This window comes from Rhinolophus hipposideros, assembly GCF_964194185.1.
Source record: "Rhinolophus hipposideros genome assembly, chromosome: 19".
Lineage (NCBI taxonomy): Eukaryota > Metazoa > Chordata > Mammalia > Chiroptera > Rhinolophidae > Rhinolophus > Rhinolophus hipposideros.
In genome coordinates, this window is record NC_138065.1 from 32,054,997 (window position 1) to 32,079,636 (window position 24,640).

Genomic DNA, 24,640 nt, shown 5'->3' on the forward strand with positions numbered 1-24,640 from the left:
TGCACTGCAGCAGGGCCACATATTTGCAATATTCTAGCACTGAGAACCCACCCTAGTCTCAGGTTTCCCCTCTTTGTGTCCCAAGGCTGGCCAAGGCAGAGCCAAGAAGCATTATTTTGGGTATACCACTCCTGGTACAAAGGGCCTGCTTCAGTGGGCTGCCGCCCTTTCTTCCAGCAGGATCTTCCTGGTCCTTCCTTTGTTGCAGATGGGCTCTCCCGTGCAGAAGGCTGCCCTCCCTTGCCTGAGTCTCATCCTGCTTGTCTGGAGCTGGGGGCCAGGAGTCCAGAGCCAAAAATTCCAATTTGGGCCCTGCCGAGTGGAGGGCATAGTTTTCCAGGACCTGTGGGAGGCCTTCCGGGCCGTGAAGGACATTGTGGTGAGTGAAGTGATGCTCTGGACCCACCTGTGGGGGTTACTGTGGGGGGAAGATAATATTTTATAATTATGGAGCCCTTTGTAGCTTACTCATCATTTTCCTACATAATAATTTTGTGAAGTCAGAGGCATCACAAGCCCGTATTTCCTGGTATACGAGGAAATTGAGATTCAGAATGATGTGGTCATCTACAGGGAAATAAACAGAGCCCAAGAGGAATAAAGAAGAGAACGTATTCATCTAGGCTTCATCTGTGTCTCAGGGGGACATGAGACTCCACTAATGTGAAGTCGTGGGAAACCCTTTGAGTCCTGACCACCGGAGTTTTTACCTACTGCTCCTCCTACTCTGTTTCCACCTTGGCTTCAAGGTAGAAAAAATGGTTAATGCTGAGGTGGGATGGGGCAGCTTGTGAAATCAGACTGTGGATTTCTGCTGGGCCTGATAGTATTCCAATACGTGCCCTCACAAATGCACTCAGCTCCTTAAAGGACAATCCAGATGCAAAGCAGGAAAGAGGGAGCTCATGAGATGGCCTGTGGAGGGGAGTAACCACTGGGCACAGGACACCTATGTGTGATCTTGACCTTGAAACCAACTGGTACAGCACCACCCCACCCCCATCAGTTTCCTTATTTGCACATTGTGGAGGTGGGACAAAGGAGCCCAAAAGCTCCTTCCTCTTAATGATTCTTTGACTCTAAATCCAAGAACTGGAATGGATGTCTGGGATGCAGGGGAAACTTCAAATATAAGAGAGGCAGTGCCTCCACCCCCATGGAATAAGGAGGTAAAATCCTGCTCCCAAGAGTTCTTAAGCCAAATAGGCTTACTTCCTCCTGTCTCAAATGACTAAAGGAATCAAACAGGTCCCTGATCAAGGCTCTAAGAACTCCAGGGATTCCATCTGTCCCTGGGGGCTAAACTTAGTAATTTTGTGTGGCTGGAACCTATATCTCCACCCCACGGGCCAGCTCAGCCCAGCCCTTCCTGGGAGCCCCCTCTGGACTCTGAGATTTCACAGACTGTCTAGATTTAGGTTCTGGGAAAGCAGCATGTATTTGCAAGGTTGATTTCTATGGCTCCCCCTAACCTGGAGACATTTTTTTCTTTCTGTTCCCAAAGCAAGCTCCGGATAACATCACAAGCATCCGGCTGCTGCGGGGGGAGGTTCTGCAGAACATCTCGGTAATCTGGCCTCTGGGAGGGACAATGCCTCCCTCCGTGTGGCTGGTTTGTGGGTGATGGGGGTGAAGGGTTGTCTGGGGAGGCTGGGCCTACATAGGACAGGGCTGGGAAGTGAGCCAGAGAAGTCAATATGTGGGGTCACCACCCCGGATCTGGGCTATGTGGGCAGTGTGTGTGGTGGCACGAGGAGGGATTGTAAATTAGGCCTTACATTTCTGTCCCCATTTAGCCAGAGATGCCATCAGTCTATGTTTCTCTTTTTCTGTGTAGGCCCAATAGGCATCTGCTTGGGTCTCTTCCATTTCCATCCCTTGTTTCTCACCCATTCCTGTCTTCTCATCAACCATCTAGTCAGTCAGTGAGCACACACGTACTGAGCCTTGATTCCTGAAGACGCTGAGCTTCACTCTGTGGTCCTTGAGGGGACTAGAATGCAATCCCTGTGTTTAAAGATTTTTGTTTTCTTCCTCATTTCTTCTCTTTTTAGTTTTTTTTCCCACCAACTGTCAACCACCAAGTTCTGGGTGCTCTTCAGGGTCCATCACTTCCCATGGCTATTAGAGAGGTCATGGGGTGTAGAAGAAAGAATATTAAGCAGATGGAAAGACAGGAGTCCTAGGAACTAGGCCTGTGTTTGCCACTGACTGGCTGTGTGACCCTGGGCAAGTCCTCCTCTCTCGGTCTGTGGTTCTTCCTGTAAGCCAAAGGTGCTGCTCTCCCTGTCCCCTAAGGCTCCTTCAGATCTACTGTTTACCAACATCTCCTAGAAGGTCCCTGCCTCGGTTGTGCTTATCTTGCTTTGGCGACAGTGGGTTGTTTATCCAGGGCTGGGGTGGGCAGACGCCTCCGCTCCGAGGTGACCCAGACCCTCCCCAGGATGCTGAAAGCTGTTATTTCATCCGTGCCCTGCTGAAGTTCTACTTGAACACCGTTTTCAAAAACTACTATGAGAAGGCAGCTGAATTCAGGATTCTGAAGTCATTCTCTACTCTGGCCAATAATTTTATTGTCATCATGTCAAAACTGCAACCCAGTGTGAGTAGAACAAAGCTGGGACTGGCACCCATGGGAAACTGTTTCGAGAGGACTCTCCTCCCCTTTTTCGGTCCTGGCCTTTGTTTCACTAGAGGGCATCGTAGCTTGCATGGAAAAGAGCATAGACTCTGGACACCAGCAGTTCTGGGTTCAAGTCCAGCTCTCTTCTAACCAGCTGGTTGATGCTTTGCAAGGTGCTCAACCTCTCTGGGACTCAGTGCTCCTACATATGTATAAAATGTGATGATCACCCCCACCTGGCAAGACTTCTGTGAGACTCAGCGGCTGCCCCCGTCACACAGGAGGTCAGCATTGGCTACCTTGAGGCTCTGGGCTCAGCACTGCCCTCTCAGGCCTTGGCCTATTAACCCCCTCTGGCATTACTAGGAAGGAGTGGGAAGGGGCTTGCCTTGGCTCCTACCCAACACTTGGCACTTTTTCCCCCTGTTATCCAGCAGGAAAATGAGATGTTTTCCATCAGTGAGAGTGCACGCAGGCAGTTTCTGCTGTACCGAGGAGCATTTAAACAGGTAATCAAGGCCAGGAGCGGAGGGCTTGCTTGAACTGTCATAAGACGATGCCTCAGAGACCTAAAGCAAAATGCAGTGCAGGTGACTCTACCAGGCTTGTCCCAAAGCCACTTCACTTAGCAGGAGCACAGGTATTTTTACATGAACGAGCATATACTTTGCACAAGCACCACAAGCTACATGGTCTTTTTTCCTGCCAGTTTTCAAATTAAAATGCTATTATATTTCCCTATGAGACGATTTTACTATGGGGGATTTTCCCAATGAGAGAGCTTGTGGGTACTTGAGCTAGGGAATTGGAGTCAGAAGTGAGAGAGAAAGAAGAGAGATGATCCCCGTAACACTCCCATCCCATACACACCCCCATACATGGTATTTTTCATAATGTTTAAATGGTCTAGTTTGTGAGAAAAAAAAATCATGAGAAAATATATTACCTTCTCCCAACTTAAGACAACAAAGAAAATCCAAATTTCATCCTCAGACATCTTCCCCAAACACGATATTGATCACTTTTTTAAGGAACAGATACATCAGTATAAAAATAAACGAGGAGCAATAACATCCAAAAGAAAGAGGCCACCTGGGCCTCAGTTTCCTCATCTGCACATTGAGCTCAGAAGGTGGACCAGATCCACCCGCACAGGGATTCCACAGTTCTTGTTGTCAGGGGCTCCAGATGCATTTCCTTTGCTCCTGACTTGCTGCTACCCACTGGCCCTTTTCCTCATTCTTGAAGCAGACAACACACAAAGATCAAGGACAAGTGATGGGTGGGTGAGTTCATCAGAGGCCATTGCAAAGGTGACGCTGCTCATGATGTGGAGTCAGGCCAGCCCGAGGAATGGTGGGTGGGAAAGAAACCTATGTTTGAGGCTAATATGGCAGAACTTCACCTCTACTTTCCTTTTAGTTGGACATAGAAGCAGCTCAGATCAAAGCCTTTGGAGAAGTAGACATTCTCTTGACCTGGATGCAGAAATTCTACCAGCTCTGAATGCTTAGACCCTCCTTGCTCTCCGTGTCATTTCAAAAGAGTGCCCCCTCCTGCGATGTTCTTTGGGTACTTCACACCCTTGACCACAGGTCCTGTTCTTGGTCTAGGCTTATCGTCAAAGACTTTATTCTTTAAGTGGCCGCAATGACAGTCATGGAAGATTCCCTTGGATGCTGTGAATAATCAAACAGATTCCCGTATTTATTACAACTATTTAAATCCTGTCAGTGGTTTTGCTGATGCTTTATTTATTTGTGAGACTAAGTTCTGTGAAGGCGGCAGGAACAGTGCCCCATGCTTCTACGATCCCTGGAACTGCACGGGGCAGTGGGTGGTGCTCAGAAAATGCTTAATAAACTGTTTGTTTGTTTGTTTTTGCCTATCTTTTAATGTTGAGGAACAACAAGGGATGCTGGCATATGAAGTTGAACATCAGGACATGGAAATCACATTGTCATGCTGTCTTCAGAAACAGAACATTGGGGTGGGGGTGAGGGACACTGGTTTGGAATGTAAATGATAAAAGATATAAAATGTTAAGTGCCAACACAAAGCAGGCTCACTAAACATTTCATCTCTTGCCCGTACTCCATACCCCATTCCCTCATCCCTTCCCGTTGGGTGCCCTCCCTCCTTTCTATTGTACTCATTCTCCTCTTATCTGCAGCTTGAGAGGGTGCCAGAGTCAAGCTGATATTGATGATGGTGTCATTGTACTTGGATGGACTCCCCAATTTGTGATGCCATTCCCTGCTCATCAAAGGCAGGGAACACAAGTCTGGTAGCCTTTCCTTTCTATTTCTGTACAAGTGCCCAGTGAAACTTAGTTGTGAGTCTGGGAAAGGCCTTCTTCCTTACAGCAAGACTGGGCATTCTTTAGTCTCAAGCTCTGGGTGAGCATTGCAGTTGGCTTCAAGCTAAAGATACAATGTCTGCCTATGCCCTTGCTCAGAAAGCTTAAGAGTATGTGGAGGAGGTAGGATATCTCTTCTTCCATGATGTAAGTGTTATTGCAGAGCACCTGGCCTTCTAGAAATCCCAGGCCACTTTCCTTTTCCACCTTGCTGTAATTACTTAGAACTGGCAAAGAGGAGCATTTTTGAAAGCAGAGAGATATAATGGTTTTGGATGGCTAAAATAGAACAACATTGAGATAAGTGCACAAATATCACTGCTAGGCAATGGAAGAAGGATAAAAAGGCAACAAAAACTATTTCTAACGAGAGGGAAATGCTGTGGTCAGGATCCTTATGTGCATCAAGGAGGGAGACTTAGAGTAAAGAGGGTTTAGAGATATAAGGAGATATATGTGGTGCTGAAAATTTCGAATCCTTCATCACATCAAAATAAGTTGCCCTTACCAAAGGGTCAAGACGAGTACAGCTTACTAGTAAGTGCCAGCCTTAGGTCAGGGCAAAGACAGGGCTAGGCGCGTTTCATACCCGGCCGCTTCCTAGTCCACCATGAGTCCAGGGGCCTTCTATTGATGTGAGGCCCAAGCCAGGGAAGGGTTCCAGAAGCAACAGCTAGGCCTATGCTCCAGCCTGTTGCCACATAGACTAGAGCCAAGGCAGCAAAATCCCTGTGATCAAAGACAGTCTGCAAATCCCACAGCCTGTTACATCACTTGGAAAGGAAGCACGTGGCACTGGGACAAATGCTCTGCATGAATAGAGCCCACTTGAAAGCCACATGGGGTTGCAGAGGTGTGCAAGAATAGCTGTAGGGGACTGAGCTCAGGGCAAACAGACAGGGATGAGACTTGAGGTGAGATGTGAGAGCTAATGAGGGTTCCAAAAACAGATGGAGCAGGTGTTGGAAAGCAACAGACAGATAAGGCTCATTGGCACCAAGGTCTGGGCCCAGGGGGGCAGTTGGAGGGGTGAGTCGGGCAGGAGATATTGACGTAATCTGAATCATTGTCCTCCATCTTGGCAACAGACTTGTGGTAGAAGCTCATATATTCACAGCTGGTCTTCAGAGACAAGGCATGAGGCCAAGGATCTTCAGACACCTGGGAACAAAGCAAGAAGCATCACTGAACCCGGTAGGGTGATTTTAGTATCTTTCCAGGTGGATTTCCAGTGGGTAGGGGGTGGAAGCATATTCATGATTGCTGATTTCTAGAAGGCAAAGACACAGGTGGCTGAGCTCCAATAATTGGCCCATCCTGGGGATTTTCAGGGTGGCACCTCACCCTAGATAACTGGAAAACACTTAACATCTAATGTGGGCAGGAAATGCCTTAAATGGGGCTCAGATTAAAATCACAGAGCTAAGCATCAGTCTGAAGGAGACCCAGATGCCGGAAAAGTTTCTCCTCTGGGATTAGATAATGTGACTTGTGGAATAAATATGCATCTTCTTAGGGAGTGATTCAGAAGCAGGGTGAGTCAATCCATGCACCTCTGTAAGGGCTCGGCGAGTCTCTGATGTGGCATGAGTGCATTCCAGGAAGGGGCTGGGTGGTGATGGGGAGGGAGGCGGTAGGCCACGTGGGTACAGTGGTGCTCTTCTTCCCAAGAAGGAAACTTCAGAATTGTCTGCCTTCAGGATGGGTCAGTTCTCAGGGTACAGGGCTGAGCCATGACCCCAACATGGCACAACTATTGTAACATCCACCCAAGAATGCTGTGGTGGAAACCATCACATATTTAAACACAAGTGCTGAGAACTAGAAGTCCAACCTCCTGAACATACTAAGTACTCAGTAAGTGCTCATTGAAAGGACCTGTTACTTTTTGTACTTATCTCCCGTTGCCTGTTTGCCATGTGACATTAATTTATTTGGCTTCAAAAATTAAAACATTCCTTGTAAAGTCTAAAATATTCAGTCATTAATCATATGCACCTTGTTGTGAGTGAACTTATTCCATCAAGATTTTTGTCCCTCAGTTTGGGGAATATAATAAATAATGCTGTAAAGATTTTGTTGGGTGTCAAAAGATTTTTGTTGGGATTTTGTTGGGTGGCATAAATTAGTAACTACAATATTGCCACGAAAATATGAAGGACAGTTTGGGGAATATAATCATAATGTTGTAAAGATTTTGTTGGGTGTCAGATGGGCACATATCTTATTATGGAGACCACTTCAGGGATGGTGTAGATGCCTGATCACTGCATTGTACACCTGAAGCTGAAGCTGAATAATATTGTATGTCAGCTATAATTTAATATATATATAGTCACGGGATATGGAATATAGTATAGGGTATAGTCAATGGAATTGTAATAGATATGTACACTGTCAGAGGGGCAATAGATTGGGGGAGGGGGCTATCACTTTGTGAGGGGTGAAATGTTTTGTAGACTGGAAACTAATAATAAATAAAAATAAATTAATAATAATAATAATAAAAGAAAAAAAAAGATTTTTGTCCCTAATAGTGGAAATGAGAGTTTCAAGTAGAGAGAAAGGGTAAGATCTGAGTAAGCTACCTGCTCAGGTGAGGACATGTGTGGTCACAGGACAGTTCAAGAGAAAGGGCATGTGTAAGGGTAAAGTGGGTAGAGCAAATGGGCACTGCTAGACCTACCTAACCTACTGTGAACCCTCTCTAGCAGGTGAGTGAGGGCAAGCTCAAGAACCTGGATGTGACTGTGGCTAAGCTGTCACTTGTTGTTGGGCATCACTCTACCCTTTGTAACAAAGCACATGATTTCCCAACCAGGGAGTACGTTTTTCAGCCTCCCTTGAAGGGAGGTGTGGCCATATGACTATGTTGTGGCCAATGGGATGCGAGAGGAAGTGATGTATGAACTGTCAGAATCATAGTCTGAAAGAAGCAGCTTTCTCTTTGTCTCTCTATGGCTGGAATGCAGACATGGTGCTGGACACTGAGCATTGACCATGGACCAGGCGACTCCCGAGGATGGTGGAGCAACAAGACAGAAGACATTTGAGTGCCTGGATGACTTTGTGGCTCAGGCCACTTCTTTCTGTCCCTCTGCCTTTACTTGGAAGGAAATCAGGAATTCATCTTTTGAGCCCTGTGGTTTAGGATCTGTTGCATTAGCTCAGTCTACAGCCTAATTGAGAAGAGGGACATTGGCCACACTTAGTTTTTCTTGATTCCTGAGGAAATAGTGTTTTAGCTACTGTGGGCTACTTTAGAGAATAAAATCTTTTATCTTTTTAATTTGGGAAAACAAAGGTGAATGGATAGTTTAAAGGCTTTTTTACTCACCTGCCAATGGCCATCAATAGAAACAAATTCCCTGTGTCCATTTCTAGATTTCAAGAGGAACCCTCTTCACCCCGCCGTTGAATCCTATCTAAATCCTGACATCTGCAGGTCACCCTTTAGGCCAGGTGTAACTGCCCTCAGTGACGGGTAAGCCACCTCCTTGCAGAGAGTTTACTAGAAAGTTCTCCCTCATATTCAGGTGAATAAGACCTCCCCTTAAGAACTCATAGGTCCTAGAAATTGAATCTCTACTACGTGAAAGCCCTTCACGTATTTGGAGAGTTACCATCTACCAGCCTCTGCTAAGCACTCATCTGCCCCATGAAAATGCGTGGCTAAAAGCCAGATAACTAAATCTACCACATTGCCGGGTCGTCCGTCTACTCACACCATCAAAGGAAGAAACTGATAAAACTTGTTATCGACTCCGCCCAAGAACTGCTGGGAAAGCCGCTGCCCTGGAGCTACGCGCCGCTGGAGTAACTGCTCTCGGTCCACGCCCAAGTCGGGTCACCCAGTCTGGTGGTGACGACCTAACCCGGCGGCGCGGAGCTTACCTGCGGCGGGGCGGGCGGCGCTGACGCTTCGGAGCTTGGGACAGGTGCCGCCCCTTCACCTAGGGAACCGTGAGGCCTGGGTGAGCGCGTGGCCGGGAGTCTGGCCCCACCCCAAGCCCTGCCCAGAGCCCAGGGAGGAGGAGCGGTCCCTGCAGCCCCTGGCTCTCCACTAGGCGCCGAGCACAGGGCTGTCGGTGCACCCTCCGCGCCCACGCTGCTTCTGTCGCTCCAGCTCGCCTGCCTGACTGCTCGGACCCGCCGCCCCAGGCTCACGAACCCCTGCTCCCTCGTGTCTCCCTCCCTCACCTATCCCCCCTCCACACCCGCGAACCCTCTCGCTCACCTGTACCACCGCTCCCCACTCCTCACTTGTGTCCCCCTTCTCACCCGTATCCCTCTTCGCTCGCCGCCAGCTCACCCATCACCCCTGCTCACCCGCAGCTTGCGCCCTCCCCGAGCGCCGAGGACAGGCACTGTAGACGTTGTTCTGGGAGCGTAACCGCTGAGACACGCGGGGCCGCTGCGACGGGGGCCGCTGGGAGGCCTCCAGGGCGCTCATCCTCACGGCCAGCCGGCGGACCTGCCTGGAGAGAGCTTCTCGGCAAAGCCACAGGGACAGAGGACAACGGCATCAGAGGACCATGACCACCCTGTCCCTGCTCTCGAGTCTTGGGAAACTAAAGTCTGCCTTTCTCCCCTGGGCTCGGTACTGTCTGACGTGTAGATGCTCAGAATGTATGAGGCACAGCCGTGCCTTCCACTGAAGACCAAAAGGCACAGGCCGCTCTCCTCCTCATTTCCAGACCATTCATCCCCATCCCGCTTCCCCACACCCCAGGCCGCTCATCTAAAGCTCTGGAGAGATCCAGCAGATGTCTGAATGCTCTGGGCTCTTTTTGTCATTCAGATCTCCCTAACCCAGCCTGAGCCGCTCACCTTTCCTCCTTTGAATGACCCTTTTCACCACCAGCCCCAAAAGTGCCAGCAGGATGAGGCCCAGGATGGTGGGAATCAGGATGTGAAATCCTTGGTCTTCCATCCGGGAAGCTGGGACATGGTTGAAGGCTCTGAGGAGGGAAGGAGAGAGAGAGAAAGGAGGAAGAGGTCAGTGAGGGAAGGAGGTTTAAGGAAGCACCCTTGCGTGGCCAACTTTTGGAGCTAGCTGACAGTTTGTCCCTTTGTTAACAGAATTTTCGCCCCTCCCCACAAAGAGCCTTGTTTCTGGAGTCATGAAATCTAGGTTCAAATGCAGGTTCAGCTTTTTACCGGCTGTGTAATTTTGAACCAGTCTCCTAACTTCTCTGAGCCTCATTTCTCAGTAAATGGGTCTAGTAAAACCTATTTCACAGACCTGTCCAAGGATGAACCAAATAGTGAATAAAAAGAACTTCGTGCACCTGACCTAAACAGCAGTCAATAAATGTCAGATCCCCTTCTAGCTTTCTGCACCTCAGTCTCCTCATAAGATTATTGCAACTATTAAATGAGTTAGTTTCTTTTAACTGTGGAAAAGAGGATGATTTTTCTCAGTGCTTCCTCTGCCTAGAAGGCCTTCCCTCCATTTTCTCTACGTATTGAAATCTTACTTTCCATAAAGGGCTAGCACATAAATCTTTTCTTCCCCAATCATGGTAAACCAGAATAATTTTTTTTTCTCTGTCTATTGTCAGTTATTGTGTTCATACAGGTTACAACCCTTGTCACTGTCATATTTGCATAAGTTAGTAAGATAAGACCTGCATATCGCATGTCTTCATTTTTCTACATCTTTAGGACATAGCACAATGCCTGGTAGATAGTAAGAAAATGTTGACTGAGTTGACTTGAATTCTTCTCCACCAAGTAAAGTAGGTTGTTGTAACTTTCTGAACTAGGAATTAGGAAACACGTTATTTGAAACCACTTAGTTCTCATGACCTCAGTTTCCTCATCTATAAAACCCAACTGATGTTGGAGGTTCCTTTCCTCACTAACATGTTTGTTTTTGCTTAGACAAAAATAATTTCCTATTATTACAGGCATTTTTTGGAGCCTGCTCTAATGCTGCCCCCTAGTGGTCTATTGAAACACTTTCCTGGATTGCGCCCAGCCGTTTAGACCAGGGCTGTCCATTGGAAATATGAGTCATATGTTATTTTAATTTTCCTAGTAGCCACATAGAAAAAGTAAAAGGAAACATATGAAAGTAATTTTAATAGTTAATAGTTTAATAGTTAATTTTATTCCCATTTAGTTTTTCCAAATCAAAACAGATCTAAATGAACTCTGAGTGATTGAAAACTTTGGGTCTCCCTTCTACAGGATTGCTGCCTGCTGGGGCATTGACAAGTGTATTCACGTTAAGGGGACTAAAGAGTTAGTGTGCTATACCCATAGGTAGTATATTCCGCAGTGGCCTTCTAGAGACAAAGCCAAGAAGGGTCTGGTTGATAGATTCAGGAAGATTTCAGTGGATCTTCTAATTCTAGACTGTTTTGCCTGGTTTCTGGCCTATCCTGGGTGGTGGAAGCCTCTTACCTCTGCCTGTGAGGTTTGGTTTGGTGGTTGTAGCTGGCTGTCTGGGGCCTGAGTGGCTCCTCTGGTGCTGAGGTCTTTGAGGTTGTGGTGGATGGCAGGAGGGTTGTGGGCTTGGCAGATACCACTGGAGATGATCTGGAAACTCGAGGGCGGTGGGTGATTGGGGTGGTGGGGGAGGAGTGGTGTGCTGCAGGGACCTCCGTCTTTTGGGCTGGAGTGCTTACTGCAGGAGACAGCAGGAAAAGGTGACCTTCCATATACACCCTGTAGTCTCCAGCAGGATTGGGTCACTGCCTCTTTCCTGAATACACTCTTCCCTTTTATCTCAACCACCTTTGTTCTTGCACTCCTCATGGCTTGAAATGCTTTCTTAATATGCCATGTACACCTAGTAAATTCTATCTATATTTACTTCAATATTTTCCACCATTTTCTCCTGAAACTTTTCCATGACTTTCCAGGCAGAAGACCTAGCCCTCCTCTGAGCGTGGAGAAAACCTTGTTAGTACTCTGTTAGTACTCTCCTACTCTGCCATGTACTTGTCTAGCCTCCTCCATCCCACACCTGTCAACATCTTGAGTTTACAATGTGCTCAGTTCTACTATCGCTCTTGGCACTCAGCAGGGTCCTCTAGTGAAACAATGCTTATCAATGCACCTACCGCATAGAGCAAATGTGAGGATGAGATGGAAATATTGCATGTCAAAATGCATTTAGAACAGGAGAATGATATAGAAATGTAAAGATATCATCGTTAATCTCTTTATTGCAAAATAGAGTTGTTAAACTCATTGTATGGCAGCAAGTGGAAGACAGCGCTATAGGCAGCAAGAGGCATAATAACCTCCGGCTGGGATACGTCTGTCCAGTTTGGGTTTCCGCAGTCATTCATGAAAGAGCTGGACTTTGTGAATGGAGCACAAATTTCATTTCTTGTGCTGCCACCTAGTGGTCATGTAAGTTCTGCAACGAATGCCGAGTGTACAGGCTGTGGGATGGGCTTGAACGACAATAGAAGGCAGATCTCAGGGAGGTAACCTCCCTTAAGGCAGGGAAAGACACCTCTGAGACCCAGCTCTTATCTGCCAACCACCCTATGAACTGAACACAAACCCCCTCCTCCATTTTCACAATGCCACATCGCTTACCCCACCTCTCTTACACTAGCTTTGGTGAACTGACCTTTGGATATGAAGTCAAAGGAACTGGCATGTGCAGGCATCTGTAACCATGGCATCGGCCGGTGTAGGAATTTCTGAAACCAGGCTGGAGGCTCAGGTACAGGCTCCTCTTCCCAGAATGGCTCATACTCTACTGGAGGCAAGAGGAATACTCTGGTGGGCTCTGGGAGGAGACTGTCCCCGCTGGGGAAGGGACAGTGGTAGGAGCTGAAGCTGACCCAGCCAAGAGAGTTGGCTGTGAGGGGATGAGGGCAGGGCCCACCAAAAGGAGCAGAACAACCGGGCTGGGAGCTCCCCTGAAAGAAAAAAATTCACCCTAACCCAGTCAACAGTATCTGTAAAACTACTGGGTTTCTAGGCTACGGAATTAGTACTGTGTATGTGTGAGGAAGTCAGTGGAGAAGAGAAAGGCAGGATTAGAAGAAATGTGGAAAGGGTCAGATCATAAAGTAATAAGTTTGGCCTACAAATGGGGCTTGAGAAATTACTGTTTTTCCTTTATATTTATCCATAATATTTCTCATGGGATAACTATGTAAGACAATTATGTCCTTTTGCTCCCAATTTCCTCCAGTCTCAGAGCCTCTCCTCAATCTCAACTCCCCAGCCCCCTCAGGCCCTGGGCAGGATGGATTCAATATGACACAAGAATACCACCTATCTTGTTTGGATAAAAAATTCTGTGGACCATGAAGTTAATTGGCTCTATGAGGTTTCAACTATACAAATCCCAATTATTACTGGACTGGCTAATACAACAATACCCTAAGAGACTGGGGACTGCTACAGTTTGATAGCTGTCCCAGGCTTCCTGAGTGGAACTGGATTTTGGGTGAGCTGAGCCTCCATCAAGTGGGGCACCTACCACTGTGGACATCCAGGGTGACTTGCTGGGTCTTGCCCCCGTCTGTGTGCCTGCCTGCCCCACAGGCGTAGACTCCGCTGTCACTCTTGGTCAGCATTTTCACCTCCACTAGGAACAGATTCTGATCTGGACACAGCTTCAGTGTGACTCGATCTTTGTATTCCATCCTGACAAAATTTGTGTTGGATACCACGGTGGCACAACTTCTAGATTTATCTATCTCCCGGCACAGATATAGCCTCGCGGGTGTTTTAGGAAGTGGGCACTTGATGGTAATGGATCCGCCCAGCATTCCCTCCAGCTTGACTTCTGGGAGTATCTTCAGAGCTCCAGATACTGCAGGGAGAGGGAGTCAATATACAGGAAACCTCATCTCCAGCCACATCCGCAACTCCATCCCAGCCCCAACCCAGCCTCATGCTCATCGCTAGATCCAGCCCCATCCCCATTGTCATCCCAAGCGTCAGCCAGCCCTCAGCCTCAGCCCTATCCTAATTTGTAGCCCTCTTCCCATCCCCACCCCCTTTTACATCCTCATTCCAGCTCTGTGTTCATCCCTGTGCCCAAACTTGAGTCTCAGGCAGACCTGTGCCCAGCCTAAACCTGAACATAACATGCAGCCTTATCACCAAACTCAAAACCATAAGGACCCAGACATCAAACCCCTGAGAATATAGTCAAAACTACAGTCTCAGTCCAAGGAGAGAGAATATGCCATGGTGACCCCAAACAGCACATAAGTCCCAAGTGACTTCAGTGTGATGTTGGGAGGCATGGTACAATTTTGCTGCAACAGATTTTTCAGTCTAGTTTTGTTATGCTCAGATCCATTCAGCCAAAACAACCATTCACCCCCAGTTCCATTTGTTAAATCATTCAACGAGCATTTATTGAATGCCTTTCATGTGACAGTAAGATAGTTGGCATTCCTCCCCTCACAGAAGGAGTCATTTAGTGGGTAATACAAATGGACAGCAACCACAGCAGTCCCATAGATCCCATGAAGAGACACACGGGGTTTCTTGGAAGCAACAAGCAGGGACACCTGATCCAAGCTGTTGCAGAGGGATGGTGTAGTTTGAGGGAGGCTTTCTGGAAGAAGTGATATCTCCGTTGAGACCTGAGGGATTGGGCATGGAGGGCAACTGAGGGATGATGATTGTCTTCACTGCAGTAGAGAGCACAGAGGAAAAGCAAGTATGTATGTGAGTTTGTGTGTGTATGCATGGGTATGTGCATATGTGTGTGTGCTGGGGAGGGTGTGGAGCAGAGAGGGATAAAAGATATGGTTCATGAATCCCTGGCATCAAAACACTTTTCCTGAAGAAGGCAGGTCTGACACAGCTGAGCCAGCTAGAGAAGAAGTTATGGCCAGGTATGATTAGTTGTTAATTAATCAAGTTGGCAACTTAATTGTCAATTAAGTGGGTCCTTATAAGTGTCTGTATATTTCTGGGATGAGGTTTCCTAGGGAGAAATATGTGTGTTGGGGTGCGGCTGGAGGACTTGGGTGGAGGAGGAGAGATACTTCCAGCCGTGAGAACTTTCCCCATAAAGGCCGGGCTGTGAGAGAGAACATGGCATGTTCACAGGGTGGAGAAAAGTTCACCAATTTCCTGAAATTCATCCATAGACCATGCATTAAGAATAGCTCTAAGGAGTTTAGCAAAATAAGGAGGGACTTGAGGCTTCAAGGAAAGCCTTCAAGGACTTCAGGGAAAGAAGGGGGGCTTGAGGCTTCCAGATGAGCGTTGAGAACTGAAGAGGAAGTTCCAGGAGAAGGAAGGATGTGGATGAGGGTGAAGAGGTAGAAACAGCCATGGAAGTGTGAGATGTGGGAGAGGAGGATAGAGAGGGGCAGAGAGGAAGCATTTCAGGAGCATGTTACGATCTAGAAGTGTAGCTGTTGTAACGTGGTAGGGAGAAGCAGAGGCACCAGCCAGATACATAAGATCTGGCATGTAAACCCTCGCACAAATAACCCAGCACTGCTTTAAATACCCCTGGAAACTGAGACCTGTGCGGTAGCCTCGTGACTGGAATGTGACAATGCAAGGGTGACCTGTGCAAAAGACAAAGACCCAATTAAGGGGATGGGGGAATCACCCTGTGTGTCCAGACAGCCCATAGCTGTGTATAAGTCCCAGCACCTGAGAGTGAACGTGTGAATGTTTTTGGACCAAGTCAGCCAGAAATGAGCATGAATGTTGCTTTCCAAAGAACAAGATGCTATAAAATGGGCAGGCGTATGACAGAGCAGCGAGGGGTCATCACCTCCGCAGACACCTCCAGTGGCTTCTCTCCTCTCGGGAATGAGCTTCTAGTAAACCCCTGGCTTGCCCAGATCCTCTGTTACAGATTACATGTTTGTGTCCCCCCAAATCCATGTATTGAAGCTCTAGCCCACCAATGTGATGTTATTAGGATGTAGGGCCTTTGGGAGGTAATGAGGGTGGAGTCCTCATAATGGGCTTAGTGTCCTTATTCTCTCCATGCACACAAGAGGCCATGTGAGCACACAGGGAGATGGTGGCCATCTGCAAACCAGAAAGAGGGCCCTCACCAAGAACTGTATCTGCTGGCACCTTGATCTTGGACTTCTAGATTCCTGAACTATGAGAAATAAACATCTGTTGTTTAAGCAATGCAGTCTATGGTATTTTGTTACAGCAGCCCAAGCTGACTAAGACATTCTCGTTGTGCAAACGCTGGATGGATGGAGCACAAGGAAAGCTGATAAGTATGCTGAGCTCTGGTCTCAAGGAAGCACTAATTGGTGAGGTGAAAATGTCCAGAGTCCAGCTCTCCTTAGAATTCATAGTAGCTTTTAACCTCCACCAAAGGCTTGGAAAACCAGATTTCCCAAACAGAGAAAAGATAGATATAAGCTCCTGGTTTAGAACTTATCACAATGTGTATACGACTCATGTGGGGGGAACTTCCTAGGAGGCAGATGACCTGGTCCTACCATGAGGCATGGTGATTACATCATTCTAAATGATTCTGGGAAGAAAGGTAGGGGTGGAAGAAGCTATCTAAAGGAACTAAGCTGTTTAATGTTGGTATTTTATAGAAACTACTATATAAGTGACATTAATCTCGAATTTGTTGACTTGATTTACCGTGGTGATGGTAAGGGAGAGGGAGATTTGTGGTTTAAAAAGTCATCCTCAATATATAATTGGATATAAATAGATGTTTGGAACACAGAAAAAATATATAATTTTTATAATGCAAAATAAGGTAAAGGGTCACGTGGCCTTGGCTGGTGATAGTGCTCTGGAGATAAACTCTGGATTCCATGTGGTGATGGTTTTTTAGTGGGGAGTGGTGATGAGGACCCAATAACTCAAGTCATAGCAGAATCTCTGGAAGAGGGAAGCTGGCTTGAAACTTTTATCTTTATCAGGTGAAGCATGTATTTTTAAAAAGGATGAGAAACATCCTACTCAATTTCTCATTTCTGCATACACTAGCTGATGTGTGTCCAGGCCTTCTGACTACCCTTTGTCCCATTGCTCTGAATGAAGTGCCCTCCTTCCTTTCAAAAGCCAGGGCCTTCACCTATATCCTGAGTCCATGATGGTCACCTTCTTTAGAGCTTCTCTTCTGTAATTATCCTTTTATCTCCCTGCCTCATTGCTTCCTCCACGTCCACTGTTGCCATGGTGCCATATTTAAAAACCTGTTGGTTGACTTTTACCTCCCCTTCAACTGCTGCGCCTCTCTGTTCTCTTTCTTAAACGAGTTACCAAAATCCCTGAATCCGCTTTTATGCCTCCCAATTCCTCTTCTACCTACACCTGTCAGAATTTATCTCCAACATTCCACTGAAAGTGCTTTAATAAAAGTCACAAAAATTTTCCTTGTTCTGACATTCGATGGTCACTTATTTGTCTTCATTTTACTTGCTTCTCAGTAGTATTTGTCAGAATCAAATCCTTGAAACTCGTTCTTCTCTTGGCTTCCCTGACACCACATGCCCAATGGCTGTTCCTTTTCAATCTCCTTACTTACCTCTCCTTCTCTATCCAACTGTCAGTGTTGGGCCAACCCCGGGCCTGGTACTTGGACCTGTTCCTTTCTCTGTCCTCCTTCACTCTCTTCTCACACTAGCTCATTTACTCCTATGGTTTTTAATGCCAACTCTATACAGATTTTACCAAAATATGTATTTCTAGTCTTGTCTTTACCTCTGAGCTCCAGACTTGCCTTCCTGATAACTCAACTTGGACTCCATTTGAATATCTAATATGTATTTCAAACTTACAATGGCAAGAAAAGAAAAAAAAAAAAGAAAAAACTCTCAGTTTATCTTCCAAAACCGGTTCCCACCCAACCCCTCTTCCCTCTGAGACCTAAATTTGGTTGTACTCACATTGTGCTCATATGCTCACATATTTTCTACTACCTCTCACCGAGTCTGACATTTCATTAAAACTCCGTTCCCTTAGGCTTTTAGGGTTCTTCAATCTTTGATTTGACAAACATTTGACTTTCTTCCATGCTCAAGCCATCACAAAGAGAACAAGTATAAATAAAAATCCATTGTGACCCTCAAGGAGATTACCATTTAATCAACAGAATAAGGTGGACACACCCTGAGCCACAATACAAAGCAGAATGGGACCAGCTATTGGGGTTCAGAAGAGGGGGCTTTGGAAAGTGTAGATAAATGAGGTAAAGGTTGAGATGAGCTTTGAAGGACCCATAAGAGGTGAAAGGTAAGTGAAGGATGTTCCTGGAGGGCAAGGGCTGGTGGGAGGAAGTCTACCTCGTGTTCAAGGAGAAGTCCTGTTTAGCTGGAGGTTAGGGAAGATCAGAGGAATGTGATAAGCTCAGAGAGTAAAGGGGAGCACAAGGGAGAGGTTGTATTTAATTCAGTAGACAGTGGAAGGGTGATTCTATGATTAGAGTCAAGCTTTAGGAAAATTAATCTGGAACTACAGGCAGGCCAAGTTGGAGGAAGTGGGAAAGATAGTTAAGAAATGACCACGTGTTTTTTCCGTTCCATTCCCTCTGTTCCCTCTGTTATGTCTCTAGTAGAGGCTGCCATTGATTCCCATCCTGGTAAATGGAAATCTATTATAGAAACGACATGAATTGGCCATTGTTTGGGTCAAAGTGTGGTTAGGGATAAACAGAAAGAGGTGGTAAGAGCAATTCTAGCATTTTGTGGCTAATACCAGAGACAGTTAAGACAGAGAGAGTAACTAGTTTGGATGGTGACCAATGAGGAATTTCAGGTAAGGTGTTAGGCATGTTGTATTTCAGATCTGGGTGGGGTTGAAGTGGGGGTGCCCAGGAAACCATTGTAAACTGAGATATGAAACTTGGGAAATGGATTGGGGCTACTGAATGGATTAGAGAGTCTTCATTTAGAGTTGAAAGTTGAAAATCAGGAGTGAAAGAGATCCAAAGAAAGAGAATGTAGAGATAAGAAGAAAGAACTTTGGGGGCACTTGCTTTAAGATCCCATATTAACAGGCTAATATGTTTGGGGGATGTAATATCTTCAGCCTTTATGAATCAACACCTGAGCGGAACAGGAGATGTGTCTGGAGTGGACAGAGAGACACTAACAGGGAGTGGGCAGAGCCTCATGTGGCTTCCATCCATGTCCTGCCTTAGTATTCGTTTGCAACTAAATCTGTCTAGAAACATAAAAGCTGGAGGCGCCCAACCACTCCGCTACTTGTGGCCAATTCAGACATCATGAGATGTGTGAGGTGTTTCCCCACGGCACTTACCTGGCAGGAAGTAAAGTGACCAAAACCAGATGTCCATGACTCCTTCAAGAGCAAGGTCCCATCCAAAAGCCCCTGGAGGAGGGGACAGAAACTCACTGCTCACCCAGGAACCGGTCACAATCTGGAGATTGAAAGAGATTTCTGGGCCATGCGAGGAGCAAGCCTTGAAAATGAGGAAATGACAACTTGTCTTGTTTGCTTACTAGTCTCAGACTAAAAAGAAAGGAAAAAAAAGAAAACATCAGCAAACCACAGCGGAAGTCAGTTGAGAAAACATGTTGTGTTGAATGAGAATGGTTCACCACTGTTCAAAGGGCCTCTAGGAAGATCCTAAAGGTTATTAGAAAGTACCATGCATAGTATTTCTTTGCCTTGGGCACTTTTTCTTAGAGGGACCTCCCAGGCTTTATGGGTATTTGTTGATGTCTGAACCAGAGTCCTTTGCTTTTTCCCTGTCTTCAGGATAAAACAGCCTTATCACCACCATTTTCTCCATCTGAGGAAGGCTATGTGGACAGAAGTTTGGGCCTGAGCCGGAGGTGCTGGTTTTAGCCCTTGAACTCATTTGACTAATATATTCTTTTAATTAATTAATTAATTACATTTATTGGGGTGACATTGGTTAGTAAAATTATATAAGCTTCAAGTGTACATCTCTATAATACATCACCTATATGTTGCATTGTGTGTTCACCACCCAGAGTCAGTTCTCCTCCCATCACCATATATTTGACCCCCTTTTTCTTCTTCTACCACCCTTTTCCCCCCTTACCCTCTGGTAACCACTAAACTATTGTCTGTGTCTATGAGTTTTTGTTTCTTTGTTTGATTGTCTTATTCCTTTGTTGCTTTCAGTCTTATATACCACATATGAGTGAAGTCATATGGTTCTTGATTTCGTCTGACTTATTTTCTTAGCATGATAATACCTAGATCCACCCATGTTGTGTATGTTCACCACATTTTTTTTTTTTTACCCAGTCATCTATTGAAGGACATTTTGGTTGTTTCCATGTCTTAGCTATTGTGAATAATGCTGCAATGAACATAGGGGTAAATGTATCTTTACGGATAAATGTTTTCAGATTTTTTTGGGTAGATACCCAGAAGAGGGATTGCTGAGTCTTATGGTAATTCTATTCTTAATTTTTTGAGAAACCTCCATGCTGTTTTCCATAGTGGCTGTACCAATTTACATTCCCACCAGAATGACTGATATTTTTTAGCACCTACTACGTGGGAATACTAAGTATGGATTTTGAGCCTTGATTTCTTTATCTAGAAAACGAAGGTGGGACTAGATGATCCCTGGCATTTCCTTCTACAGAACACTTTTCTGGAAGTCTTAACCACAGCTCACCCAGCACCTCAGATTAGTCACGCCTCATCTCCCCCAACTATTTTCCTAGGATGCTACTTTCTGGCAGGGGCCCAGGTCACTGTCTATTGACCACAGGGGCGATGCCAGGAGAGAGTGTGACAAGTCACACAACGAGTCTGCCTAAAGCCACAGTAGCCTGGCAAAGCAATCCCTTCAGGACCTCAAGGGTCCAAGGGCATGGCCCAGTGACTGATGGAGAAGAGAGAGATACTGAGGCCATCAGCCTCAAGGTATCATGGAAAGAGCTTTGGGTTCTAGTCAGAAGACCTAAGTTCTGGTCCTGCTTTAGCACTTTCTAGCTTTGGGCCTCATCGATAAAATAGGGATGATCCCCACCCTGCCTACCTCACATGGCTTTCATGAGGCCCAGAAACCATGCCTTAAGAATCCTTTAATGTGGAGATGTGTGGGGCTATCATTAATTGGAGGATTCCCAGGGTTCATTTTGGGATGTTACTTCCTAGGTCGGTTCCCAGGGCCCCACCTGCAGGCTCTGCAGCCTCTTATGCGCACAGAGGACTCAAGCTATGCCCATACTCTTCTGGGAGGGTGTGGCTAACAGAGCCTCCGGGCTCTTCAGAGGTCCCGTGTACACCACTCCCTACTGACCCCCACACCTCAGATTTGTCACATGCTCTCCAAAACACAAAACAATGACATCCGCAGTGGAAGTTGAATGTGAAGCTCAGAGCAGGTGCAGAGGAAGCGTGTGTGGGGGCAGGCAGCCTGCCCTGCCCACCTCTATCTGCATCTCCACCAGCCCAGAGCAACTTCACTTATGATTCTCTCCAACACACTGGGCCAAGGTGTCAGTGGACAGCCTCAGGCCTCTGGTTAGAGTGAGTGGCTACCAGAGGTCTCAGCTCCCATCTGCCTCCACCCTTCCCAAATTCAAGAGCTCTTCCCAGTGCTCTACAGCTGCTACACAGCTGGGCTCTGGCATTTGTGGGGCTCCTGGCCTGGGATTGATTGCCTTGGAGAGAGAGAAAATAAATGAATGGATGTGTTGTGGGTGTGACTATGGGTATGAGAGTGTGTGAGTGTGAATGGGCCAGTGTGTGCTGTGTGACGTGTGAGAGATGAGTGGTGTATGACTGTGATATGTGAATGTGTGAAGTATGTGTGTGACAGTGTGAGGAGTGGTGTGAGAATGTGTTATGTGTGATGTGTGAGTGTCTGATGTATGAGTGTTGTGTGATGTGTGGCTGAGTGTGTGAATATGTGTCGTGTGGTTGTGTAATGCATGAACATGTGGTGTGTGAAGATGAGGCTTGGGCCTGCCAGGCAGTGGGGAGGATGTGTGAGGTGAGTGTGTAGAAGAGATTTTCACATTATGTGTGGCCCAAATGAAACTCTCAGAAACATCACTTTGGGTCGTTAAGAGCAAGAATTAGGGCCCTGAAGACTGCCAGGCAGGAAATGAATGTTTGGAGTATGAGGGATCAAAACTCCCAGACATTGGCCCGTCTAGTCTCGACCTCCAGATGCTGCCCTAGGGTCTCGGGGTTGGGGCCCCAACGGAAGACTGACTGAGCCCTGGCTAAATTACAAAGTGGAAAAAGTTTACTGTTCTTAGTCTCCTCTCCCTCTTTTATTTTCTCCCATCTAAATTTTATTTCTCCTTTCTGACTCAAGGGCTGCTGTACTGCTTTGGTGGTGCTACTCCCAGGAGAAGGTCACACTGAAGGCAGGGGCTGATGGCCAAAAATCCCTTAAGAACAATGCTTGATCAGAACGGATGAACCTGATGGAAAAAATTTAGAGCCCGATGACAGGATGGAGGAAGCAATAAATAACACGATACACTGGGAACTGTTCTAATTCCTTTTGGTAAATTCATTTAATCTCCATAATAACTTAGCTTTTATTATCCTCCCTGTGCTACAGATGGAATAAGAACACTCCTCATAAAGTTGTGAGGATTGCATGAGGTCAACATTGCAAAGGGCTTAGCACAGTGCCCGGTATATAATAGTACGAGCGCAGTGGAGATTAGCCATGGTCATTAAGGTGGAGGTTGTCATTATGGGTTCTGCTTGGTTACTGCATCACTACTTTGACCTCCGCTATGGCCAGGCTCCCAAGGGCCTTTTCCTGGGCCTTTCCAGACTGATAGCTGAGATCCTCAAGTGGCTCTCTCTATGACTCAACACTGTTCTCCCCAAAGACAGTTCATGAGAATCCCCCTGCCTGCAGGACTCACGAGGGAGCCCAGACAGGTAGAGGCAGCTGTCTCAGGCATCCTACAGTCTCCTTTCTAAGAACTTGGGTCATAGGCTTCCTGTCCCCCAGTGAGCTGCTCTGCGGGAGTGGGGCTTTGGGAAAGTTCGTGTACTTATGATTTCCTGCTATACAAAAAATGGTAGAATTTTGGTATGGAAGATTTCTTTCCTGAATAGTCATATTTCTATTGGGATTCTAAGATTAGAACAGAAATATGTGGGAATTTTGGATGAATTTTAATGTGATTTGTCAGCAAAGACCTCAATTTTAGAATACTCACTTTCACACATTTAAGCAAAGATTTTTGGCGAGGGTGGATTGTCTGCCCATACTTCATCCACCTTAGCATACATAGGCTTACCAAGCCCCTGGTTCTAGAGTCTTAAAGCTTGGCCTTCTTCCCTCCCTTTCTGCTTCACTTCCCTGGCCATTGGGGACCAGTGGTCTCAGTCTTACATCTTCTCTCTCACTGTGCCCCTCCGTCTACTTAGATATGTAGTTTTGCTGAGACGATCTCGTAGTATTTTTATTGTATAGACTCCCTAGTAGAGTTCATTATTTCAGAGAAGCTTGGGGGTGAGGGGGTGGGGGGACTCTACGTCTCTGCCTTGGGGACCAGATTTACAGACCGTAACACAATCAGTTCCTCTCTATTGTCCACTATTCTTAGGAGATGTTCTGTCTTGAGTCTTGGGAAAGTCTTGGGCAAATGATGTATATTTTAGCCTTACAAACCCAAATCAACTACTGCTATAAACAGATTCTTAGCCACTGTTGGGCCTTAGTAATGCATAGTTATTATTACATAATGGATTTTTTTTAATGAAAAAAAATCAAGATAATTCAAGAACTTGAGGAAGATTTTCTTGTCATCAGAAGTATTTTCTGAGTGGTTGCTGGACACTGATCATTGCTAATTGGTTTATCATTATCAACTCCACACTTAATTTGTTATTCCTTTGTACTGCGCTGCATACTGTTCCTCCAAAATTCATGTCCACCTGGAACATCAGAATATCACCTTATTTAGAAAAGGAACTTTGCAGATGAGGTCAAACTGGATCAGAGTGGGTCCTAAATCCAATGACTGATGTCCTTTTAAGGTCGTGTGAAGACACAGACAGGCGCACAGGGAGAAGGCCATGTGATGATGGAGGCAGAGACTGAGTGACGCAGCGACAAGCCAAGGAACACCGAGGGTTGCTGGAAACCACCAAAAACTAGGAGAAAATATGAACAGATGCCCCCTCAGCGCTTCCAGAAGGAACTAACCCTGTTGACACCTTGATGTCAGACTTCTAGCTCCCAGAATGGTGAGAGAATAAATTACTGCTGTTTTAAGCCACCTAGTGTGTGGTACTTTGTTACAGCAGTTCTTGAAAAGTATTAATACACACCCCCCAATGGCCACTTTTAACTTATTAGATATCCCAGGTAGGCTATGGATCAGAAGGGTTTCTTTGTCCAATATGCAGCATAAGGAGCAGGTGGACTTTGGGCAGTACAGTATTATACTTGCTATCGCCTATTGATAATGTCAATCAAGAATAATGTAAGATTGTCTACAGCTTTAGTGACACTTCTTAGCCTTTGATTCTAGGGACTGGGATAGGCTGCATGAGCTCAGGATTGGCTTGCAGGTGACTGGCATTAACCCAGAAGCTGTACCTTAATCTTTCTGCCCCATCCATGATCCTTTGGTAGGTCAGAGAGCAGCTTCCCAGGGTGCAACACTTGGTTCTCCTGGAATGATTTGCTCTCATCCCAGGAGAAGCTAGATATGCATCCCCATTGTAGAGAACAGAGAAATGTGCCTGGTGACCACCTCTCCTGGCTGGGGAGGAGC

At 46.3% G+C, this 24,640-nt stretch overlaps 2 protein-coding genes across 2 annotated transcripts; one reads left to right on the forward strand and one right to left on the reverse strand.

Annotated features, from left to right (window-relative positions):
• Positions 1–208: 208 nt before the first annotated feature.
• On the forward strand, positions 209–4,129 carry IL24 (interleukin 24; the record flags this gene model as incomplete). Its single annotated transcript, XM_081025422.1, has 5 exons — positions 209–379; positions 1,505–1,567; positions 2,444–2,602; positions 3,058–3,132; positions 4,046–4,129. The coding sequence occupies 5 exons, from the start codon at positions 209–211 to the stop codon at positions 4,127–4,129; spliced, it is 552 nt and encodes a 183-aa protein (XP_080881548.1).
• Positions 3,624–19,227, reverse strand: FCMR (Fc mu receptor; the record flags this gene model as incomplete). The annotated part of the gene is made up of 8 exons (XM_081026191.1): positions 3,624–6,143; positions 8,877–8,935; positions 9,312–9,470; positions 9,813–9,943; positions 11,394–11,616; positions 12,577–12,708; positions 13,441–13,776; positions 19,191–19,227. 8 exons carry the CDS (start codon positions 19,225–19,227, stop codon positions 5,970–5,972), a joined length of 1,251 nt encoding a protein of 416 aa, XP_080882317.1. The 3' UTR covers positions 3,624–5,969.
• Between the last annotated feature and the right edge of the window lie 5,413 nt (positions 19,228–24,640).